Source organism: Dipodomys ordii, unplaced genomic scaffold (assembly GCF_000151885.1).
Source record: "Dipodomys ordii isolate 6190 unplaced genomic scaffold, Dord_2.0 Scaffold47, whole genome shotgun sequence".
NCBI classification, from domain to species: domain Eukaryota; kingdom Metazoa; phylum Chordata; class Mammalia; order Rodentia; family Heteromyidae; genus Dipodomys; species Dipodomys ordii.
This window is the reverse complement of record NW_012267263.1, coordinates 6,406,151-6,416,213: the sequence shown is the minus strand read 5'-3', so window position 1 is coordinate 6,416,213 and position 10,063 is coordinate 6,406,151. Positions and strand designations below refer to the sequence as shown.

The window sequence follows — 10,063 nt, the reverse complement described above, 5'->3', positions numbered from 1 at the left end:
CGCCCCGGCAGTCCTGGGGCTTAACTCAGGGAGCTGTCCCTGAGCCTCTTTGTGCTCAAGGCTAGTGCTCTACCACTTGAGCCACAGCACCACTTTTGGCCTTTTCTGTTTATGTGGTACTGAGGAATCAAACCCAGGGCCTCGTGTATGCTAGGCAAGCACTCTACCACTAAGCCACATTCCCAGTCCCTCCCTGAGCTTTTCTGATCAAGGCTTGCATTCAAAAATTTGAGCCACTTCTCCACTTCCAGCTTCTTGGTGGTTAACTGGAGATAAGACTCTCACAGACTTTACTACTCTGACTTAATTCAAACAGTGATCCTCAGATCTCAGCCTCTTAAGTAGCTAGGATTACAGGCATAAGCCACTGGTGCCCTACAACAAATTGTGTATGTTAAATAATTCTCCTTTTCAGAACAGAGCATTCATTCACCAAGTATTCTTAGGGGCCCAGAGGATTGTAATGCCATTGCTAAGATTCTCACTGGATGGCTGGTACAGATACTGTCTGCTCAGGAAAGTAAAATTTCCTATAGGCCCTTAGCTCAGTCTTCAAAGTGGTTACCTTGAACACATTTTAAAAAATCACAGCCATGGGAAAACTTGTATGGAAGTTTGTTCACTCCCCAATTGAAACAAGCAGAGATATAGCAGATAAATGAATGAGCACATCTCATTGCTTATTTAACTCAACCTTAGAAGTTTGCACAGGACACTGACCTTGGGTGACAAAATGTTCTCTTTTATTATCTAAACCCCACCACAATCTCATTGGGCAGCAATGAGCACCGGGGTGTGCTTTGCTGCTTTGTTGGGAACACTCTGCTGTGAACTCTTAAGAGACAGTGACAGACATCAGACAATCCTTCCATGAGGCTGGCTCAACTTTCCACTCCATTTCCAAGGAGGTCTGGCATGCATGAGCCTTGATCCTTTAAGTGAGACATCTCAATTAATTAAGCTCAAGGGGGAAACAAAACTCCCAAAATAATAACCTCAAAGCCAGGCAACCTACAGAAGTCCCAGGAAACATATGGAATTGAGTATCCTAAGCCAAAAGGGCCTGGCTTCAGCCAGTATTTCAAATCTGGCTGTGTGGTTCCAGGCAAGTAGGTGAAATGAGGGCAGGGAAACTTTTATACTGTGGTGTGTGGTTTCTGGAAAGCCCAGAGTGGAATGTTTGCTCAGGGTGACCTATTTGGAATCACACCAGCAACTTTTGAAATGCTGCGTTCTGGATTTCAGTCAGTCACACATTTAAATCCAAGTCTCAGGGAGGAGCAAGGGCACAAAGGAAGAATTGCTTGTTCATAGCAGGAAGTTACCTTTCATGAGCCAAAACTGCTTCTGAGGACCCCTTAAAAGCAAGAGTATGCATCACACCTTTGAAAAGCATTTGGCCAGTCTCTCCCCCTCCCCCTCTCTTTCTTTCTCTCCCTCCTTCCTTCATTTTTTCTTTATTTTGTGTCATACTAGCACTTGAACTCAGGGCCTAGGCACTATCCCTTAGCTTTTCCCTGTCAAGGCTGACACTCTACCACTTAAACCACAGCCCCACTTCCAGCTTTTTGGTGGTGAACTGGAAAGTCCCATGGACTTTTCTGCCTGGGCTAACTGTGAGCTGAGATCCTTACATCTTTTCCTCCTGAGTAGCTAGAATACAGGCATGAGCCCCCAGAAACTGGTCATTTGGCTAGTTTCTTTCCAGTTGCAGTAAAAAAAAAATAGGGATATGTCACTTGTGTGTTAAGGGGAGGGGTGTTGAAGGCCTCCTGGCCCACATTTAAGTGGAAAAGTAAAAAGAATCTCTCCTCCTTAAAAATATCTGTTACAAGAGTGCTTGCCTGGGAAGTACAAAGCCCAGAGTTCAATCCCTAGCACTGAAAACAATAATCTGTTACAGGACATATGTAGGTCTATCTCAAGTATATTCTGGAAGTAGTCAATATGCCACTATTATTAATCAAGTGTGTGTCAGCTCTTCCCAGAAGAGGGCTAGACAGGTGGCACCTATCCTAGGCCATCCCAAGAGCAGGGCAAAAACTGTCAAGTGAACACTTCTCAGAAAGACTACTTCCTGGCCTACTTCCTGATACTTCTTTATTCCCCCCCAACTTCTCTCTCCCCTCCCTCCTTTTCCTCTCTGCCTTCTTCCACTCCATCTTCCCCTCTCCCCAAGGTCTGGGGGTGGAATCCAGGACCTTGCCTGGCATAGTGAACTACTCTTTATGTTTATTAAAAATCTAGGCTAGAGCCACAAAGTCCTATCTTCCCTTCCTTGCTCTTGGGGGTAAGGCTGATACAATCCTAAGGAGTGAAAAAGATTCCATGGCATTGGAGTGGGGGAAAAGTTCCATTTTAATCAAGTATTGGGGAAGAGTTGTGATAGTTACACTGACAGTGGGAACTGGAGTTTGTGTGTGTGTGGGGAGGGTGGTGGATGGGACATTGTCCCTCAGTGAATCTGGACACTTGTTTCTTCAGCAAGGGCAAAGGTGCTTTACACCCTCCCTTTCCCAGATTCCTGCTAACTAGGCCCGTTCATAATGGATTCATGTCAACGAGGCTCATTCCTGCTGGAGGAATTCCTGGAAGTTTTCTAGGTTACCTGGCAAGAAGACAGGTGCCTCATTTGTGGAATTTAAGGGTCACCAAAAGACCTGTCTGGCTCAATCTCACTCTCTTTCTTCCCTGCCCTGGGCCTACATACTTAATTACTTATTTCTTCTCTGGTTTTGTTTCTTCTTCCCCCTCCTCCTTTTTTCTCTTTCTCTCTCTCTTCCTCGGGTGTTGGGGATGGAATATAGGACTCTGTGGTACATAGTAGGCCAGTACTCTACTAGTGAGCTAGAACTTCAGTCTTATGTTTTCAATTGACATATGAGAACTGTACATATCAATTAGGAGCCATGTGACATTTGGATACCTGCATAAATATATAATGTTCATATTGGGCTAAGCATAACTATCTCCTCGAGAATTCATCTTATTTTTGTGGTGAGAAAACATTCAAGATCCCTCTAATATTTTGAAATAGGCACACATTATGGTTCTCTGTAGTTCTTCCCATCGGAGTGTAATAAGCTCACCCATTTCACTTGAGTTTATTTGCTTCAGGGCCAGAGGGCTCCACATTTACATTTGAGGACTCTTGTCTAACTTACAGCAGGCTCTGAGGAGACATGACATTCTTATTTTTCAATTTTCTACTTTCAATGTTTCATGTTATAACAGAAACAACCTAAAAAGAGAGTCACACATAATTTCCACACACTCTTTCAAGCAAACAAACAGCCTCAGCTTGAAGTGTTAAAAAAATCCCAGGTATTCAGAATGAAGCCTGCCTATTTCCTTGAAATCTTCTAAGTGTGATAAAAAAAACAGGATGCTTCCAAGTGATATTTGTCAGCTTCTTAATGAGCGTTGTGTAAATGTAAATCCACAAAGGATACAACAGCTTCTTACTAGCCAACAACAGGTTCTTTTAATTATGTGCACTGTTGTCATGGGGATGGGTGGGCGTTGCATCCCATAATTTCCAGCTTGAAATCTAGGGTGCCTCTCCCCTCTGTTCTGTGCAAGTGGCTGCTTAGGATGCCCTGCTATTCTAGCACCTAGCATTATGGCCAAAACACACAAACAATTTTAATTGCTATGATAAAACACAAATAGTATGAAGTTTACTCTCTTTTTCCCTTCAGTGCTGGGGACTGAACCTCTAGATCTTTGCACAGTTGCATCCAACCACTGAGCTCACTGAGTCTCAGACCCATCCTGAACTGAAATTCTACCCATCCAACAGCTCCTTATTTCTCCCTCCTCCAATCTTAGGCAAGTCTACTTCTGTTTCTATGAATTTAACTACATTAGATGTATCATAATAAATAGCACAATCATATATTTGCCCTTTGGTGACTGGCTTATTTCACTTAGCATGATGTTCTTCAAAACTCTTCCAGCTGTAGCATATGTCAGAATTTTCTTCTTTTTTAAGGCTGAATATTCCATTGTAATGATATGCTCGTTTCTTTATCCAGTATTTACTCAGCAATGGACCAAGCAGCCCAGAGGCTGCTTCTACTTCTTGTCTATTGCAAACAATGCTTCCCCAAACCTACATGCACAAATATCTTTTCAAGTCCCTGCTGATATTTTTGGAAAAATCCTCAGAAGTGGAACTACTGGATCATATGGTAGGTCTATGTTTAATTATTTGAGAACCGCCCCCATACATATCTCAAGCAAATTCTGACCTACTACTTACATTAACTCAATGATAAAGCGGTCTAGAACCTCTACCACTGAAGTCCCCACAAAATGGCATGTGGTGTCACATTGGTTCAAGTCCATGACTCTGAGCCAGAATTCCACAGTCCTTTCCAGCTGCCCATTTCTGGGCCTCAGATCTCCTGAACTGGGATTTCTAGGGGAAGACTTGTGAACCTGCATCAAAAATGGTTGCCTCACCCTAAGAATCTGCACTGGGGTTGGCATCGTGTTGGGTTTTCTACAAGGCACCTCTTAGGTCTGGTTCTCTAACTAGGTAGCCTAACAGCTACCATTTACTTCTGTGTGTATTCACTTAACATTGTCTCTTGGAGTTTGGGCAAGCTTTTCAGATGAGTTGGATTAGACATGGTCAGGCCTTGATTTCATCTGCTTTACTCAGATTTAGGGGCTCACTTGGGAGAGTAATCTGCTGCCACTTCTAATCATTCATCCAGCTGGAGCCTTGGATGTGCTGGTCCTCTGAAGGCTTCCAAGGCACTGGGGGAGCCCACAAAAACCCTGGACACTGGGCCTGAAAAGTGTTCTGGCAGCATCACTGTGTTGACTATCTAGAATACACATATTTATGCAAATGACATGCACCGGAGGATCGTTGGAGCTTGAAGGAACCATTCTGGTTAGCCTCAGCCTTGGGACTTGGCTGGGACTAACTTGCCTGGGCTAAGAGGACCACATGGAGGCAGAGTTACACAGAAGTAATAAAAGTGGCAGAAGTCAGTGCTGTCTTCATCTCACCATGCCTCTACTTTCCACCTGCCCTTCCCTCATTTCTACAGCTCATCTTCCTGTTTCTGTCTTTCTTTGGTGTTTTTCTTTTCTCCATTGCCTGTCAACATCATTGTCTATTTTTTCAAAGCTGTTTGTTTTGAGTTTTGAGGATGCCAGCAAATAAGATGCAAGCCTTTCCTTGCTGGGCCCATAATGGGACTGAATTTCTGGCCTCAGGCCTACATTACCATTCTGATCATGCATTTTGCATGGGTCTGAAGTATAAATGAGTACTTAAGTCAAATGAGTACTTAAGTCAGAGTTCATGTCTCTGCAGCCAGAGTTTGGACAATTAGTTATCTGGGTAATTTCAGAAACAATGACTTTACTGCCTATCTTCTCCTGATGAATAATTTATCCATTGTAGATTGCTGCCTCATGGTAAAGTAGCCCCTTCATTGAGCAGTAGTGAGCTGAGTGAGTGAGCTGATGACCCATGAACCAGAGCTATTAACGCATGCTTACAGCAGGGCTGTAAAGGGGAGATAAAAATGCAGAAAGCAAGGCTGAGAAAGCCTAGCTTACATTGTTCTTTATTAACTATAAGGTGTTTCTCACAGTACAGAATTATTTAATTAGAATCAAAATAAAGTAACAAATCACACACAATTCAGGGGGATTGTATACACAGGAACAAACAGGAGTGGGTGTGTGCTTCCTCCATAGGAGTGAGCTTTATGAGCAAAATGCCAGTATGAAAGCATACATTTTCCCCTTCTCCTCCAATGATAGAGCACTTCGATGAACAAAACGCAATTATCAAAGCACACATTCTCCCTCCTCTTCCAATGAGAGAGAGCCTTAATGAGCAATATGCAAATAGGAAAGCATGCATTCTTCCTGTTCTTCCCTCCCTCTGTCTCTCCTTTCCAGGATCCTTAGGCCTTCACATGCACGTTTGCATGATAAAAGACACTTGTAATTATGGGACAATTAAGGCTTACCATTGTTGTAAGAGCGAAAATTTCCTACAAATTTTATGTATTCATAAGTTGGAAATTCCTTTGGGTTCAAGCTGCCTCTGAGAAGATGGCAATAAAACTCCAAATCGTTGTCAGCTGGGCCGTTAAGGGAAAAGTAGAGAAAGGAAGATGAACATCACATACAGTCTAGACTACACAAATCACGTCTCTGTGAAAACTCTTTCAGGATTCAGTCCACACATAGAAGCACCTTTTTCTCATGAGTGATGGCTTCGAACCTTTGTAGCTCAGGCCTTTCTTGTTGTTCTTCATAGATATTCGGCATTCTATACTTGGACCTAATTAGTCTTAATTTGCTCACAGATGTCTGTGGTTGGTTATGTCGGGCTTGATTAGTTCTGGTTGTTTTCATACAGTATATTAAAATAAAGCTGCTCATATAGAGCCGTTCTCTTTAATTTAATCTTTTTTTTGCTTTGCTTTGAAGTAAAATCAGATGTACGACAGGACAAATTAGGCATGGAAAATGGACTGAGGCTTGAACAAATGCAAGCATCTTTGCTACCGCATGCAATCATGCATGGTTCATTAAGTGACACGTGGTTCATAAGCACCAGGGCCTTCTATCCAGGTTGCCAAATATGTCGATTAAAAACTTAAAAAGAATTCCATAAAATTACAAATGTATATAAATAACATATGACAACCTCTGGAGGACAGAATTTCAATTTCTGACCTAATAATTTAATTAGCCATTGGTTACTGGGTCTTACATAAATTTAACATTGTAAATATTCCCTGAAATAAGCAGACTGTCCACTGATTTTCATACTATTTATTAAAGACATGTAAAAAAGATCTCTTGTCATACATGCAAAATAAGCTATTATTCTTAAGTTCTTATGCTTTCAAGTTTTCCACATAAAGCCCAAATATCTTATATATTCCAAACTCCAGTTTTAGCTTTCAAATTAAAATATAGCTCAAAGGATTTTGGAACTGTTCTGAGTCATGAGGAAAATTATTCTTGAAATTTAGTCCCCCCCCCATCTTAATTCATTCTAGCCTTCTTTCAGAAGTAAAATTCTTTAGGTCTGCTAACACCAGTGAATTGAAACTTACATTTGAGGAGTTCTGGTGAGGGAGAATCCGTCATGAGCATAGGGGAAGAAAGCATTTTATAAACTTCAGAATGTTCTTGTTCTGGAAGGAAATTTAATAAATTCTGATCCATGACATCCGACTGCAAAAGAAATAAAAAGCAGAAGTGCATACTGCAGGAAAATGAACAATAAAATCAAAGGTAAAAACTGAATTTTTTTTAACAATTCAGAAGCCATTTCTGAACTGCAAAGTTTAAGATTTGGTTTCCTGGGAAGACTTTCAATCTGAATTGTAACTTAAAAGGTTATGGGAACTGGAGGTGTGGCTCAGTGGTATAGCAAGCACTTGCCTAGCATACATGAGGCTCTGGGTTCAATCCTAGGCACTGAAAAAGAAGGAAGGAAAGAAGATAGAGAGAAGAAAGGGAGGAAAAGAGGAAGAGAGAAGAAGGATCTAGTGTGGTGATGTATGTCTGTAATCCAGCTACTTTGGAAGCAGAGGTAGGAAGATCACAACCTTAGACTTACCTAAGGCAAAAACATGAGATCTATCTGAAAAATAAACTCAAAAACAAAGTACTGAGGAAGGGACTTAAGTGGCGTTCTCACCCTGAATTCAATCCCCAATCTTCAAAAAGAAGGAAAGATTAGACATGCATATAATAAAACAAAAAGTTTGCAATTATTATTTGATATCTTCAGGAGATTGTTTTCAGGACCAACTATGAATATTCAATTCCATGGATGCTCAAGTCTACTAAGTAAAATGCCATAATATTTGCATATAACTGATGGATATCCTCCTATACAATTTGAATCATCTCTAGACAACATATTTAATGAAATATAATTGTTTTAAAATAGTTGCTATACTGTATCAGAAAAAAGGATCTGTACATGTTTAGTACACATGCATGTATATTCAAGTACTGTCAACCTGTGGCTGGTTGAATCCTTGGATGTGGAACTTATGTGTGGGTGTGGAGAGTCCTCTGTAGTTGATCAAATGCACCTGTGCTATTGCCCAGGGTTCTGGAAAGAACAAAGCATGAAGTCTGCTCCTACTGGAGGAGACCTGTTTTGCTAACTCTATTGCCTTCTGGCTGGAGGAGTTCTACTTAGACACCCCCAAAGACTGCATGGGGTTCCTTTCTGAACATTCAGACCAGCAAAAGGCTGCCTGTTATTTCTCAGTAACCTCTAATTGCTGGAGACGTACTGTTTTCAAGTACCCGGATGGTGGGCTACAGAAAAAATAATAGCTAGAGTCTAGATACCGTCCTGTTCCATCAAACCATGTGATGAGAAAAAAAGGCCTGAAATCTGAATCTGCATTGTCCACATGGTTTCTGAGCACTTGGGATGTTGGCCAGTGTGTTGAGGTTCTGAATTTTGTTTTGTTTTGCTTTGGTTTTTGTGATGGACTGTGGCTTGGACTGAGGGACTAGGTGCTGTCCCTTGGATTTTTTTTTTGTTGTTGTTGTTGTTCCTGACTGGTGCTCTACTACTTGAGCTACAGCTCAAATTTGAAGTTTGAATTTCCATCAACTCCTATGCTCAACCTCCTTCAGTCAGATACCCCCAGACACCCGTCCCATGGCTCCCCAGGGCCTGCCCCATCTTCTCTGCAGTTTGGGTTCTCATCTCAACCACTGGGTTTTCATCTCTGCCATTGCCAGATGGCACCGAGAGTCATTTCCCCATACCACACACCCAGGTGATACCTTGGCTCCTCCCTTTTTCACCTTCACCTCCTCCGTTACTCAATGTCCACACGCTTCCTGATCTTCCTCCTTCCACTTGTCTCTGTTCCATTCCCTTCTTTAAAAAATATTTTTTTGAGCCAGGTATGGGTGGCTCATGCCTGGAATCCTAGCTACTCAGGAGGCTGAGATCTGAAGATCACGGTTTAAAGCCAGCCCGGGCAGGAAAGTCCATGAGACTCTTATATCCAATAAAAACCACTAGAAAACCAGAAGTGGCACTGTGGCTCAAGTGGTAGAGCGCGTGCCTTTGAGCTGAAGAGCTGAGGGGCAGTGTTCAGGCCCAGAGTTCAAGCCCCATGACCGACAAAAAAATATTTTTTGAGACAATACATTCCAGGTTAGCCTTGAACTCTTGATCTTCCTCCCACAGCCTCCACAGTGCTACAACTACAAGTGTGCATCCCTATACCCAGGTTCTCTACTCTTTTGTGTTTCTGATTTCTACTCCTGTCCAAATTCCCTTAATCTCTTGCCTGGAAGATGATTTGACAAAGCGGTCTTTACCTCCATTATGTTCCCTATCTAATTTAGCTGTCCCCTGCAGCCCGAAGAATACACAGATCATATCAGGGCATTACTTCATATAGAACTGTCCCTTGGCCTCCCACTGCTTGGGAGACAAATGCTAAACTTTGGACATACTTTTCAGGCTGTGCATATCACATCCCCTACCCATTCACTGTTCACAACCTTCCATACCCTCCCTCCCTTTGTGTTCACTGAGATGGTTGACACCCTGGCTGTGTTCTCCCCGAGCTGAGTTATCCACAAATGCAAGGTGAGGAGGTGAGAGGATTACATGAGATTGTTGGTCTGCCTTGACGATAAAACAGCACAGAGCCAACATTCAATAACTGATGAGTTACCTGTACTGCATGAAGCAACTCCACGGCAGTGTCACTTTCTTGCTCATGTAACACATTTACCGGTGTCCTCCCCTTCCTCCCTTCCTCCCATGGGAGCTCCCTTCTGTGTTCCTAACCTGCATAATGGCACTTGGCCTTCCATAACAATGCCTGTGGACTAGCTGCATGAGTGGTGTGGACACTCACCAGGAGAGAAGCAAAAATCAACATGCCCAGAGGACACTAAGGACAGCGCGCTGGCTCTCAGATGAGGGGTGGTGTCAGGGGGCTCCCAGGGAAGAGCCCCACAGGGAGGATCTGGGGACAAGAGGAGCTCCAGGTAGAGCTCACAGCGCTATCGGAGCCAT

General features: G+C 42.6%; 1 protein-coding gene across 1 annotated transcript in view; it reads right to left on the bottom strand.

Moving 5' to 3' along the window:
- Positions 1 to 10,063, bottom strand: part of Npas2 (neuronal PAS domain protein 2) — a 179,731-nt gene that overhangs the window by 41,919 nt on the left and 127,749 nt on the right. The window contains exons 6-7 of the mRNA XM_013019736.1: positions 7,104 to 7,224; positions 6,003 to 6,116 (exon numbers count right to left, since the gene is read on the bottom strand). Of these exons, the coding sequence (XP_012875190.1) occupies positions 6,003 to 6,116; positions 7,104 to 7,224 (235 nt within the window). The remainder of the gene's footprint in view (positions 1 to 6,002; positions 6,117 to 7,103; positions 7,225 to 10,063) is intronic.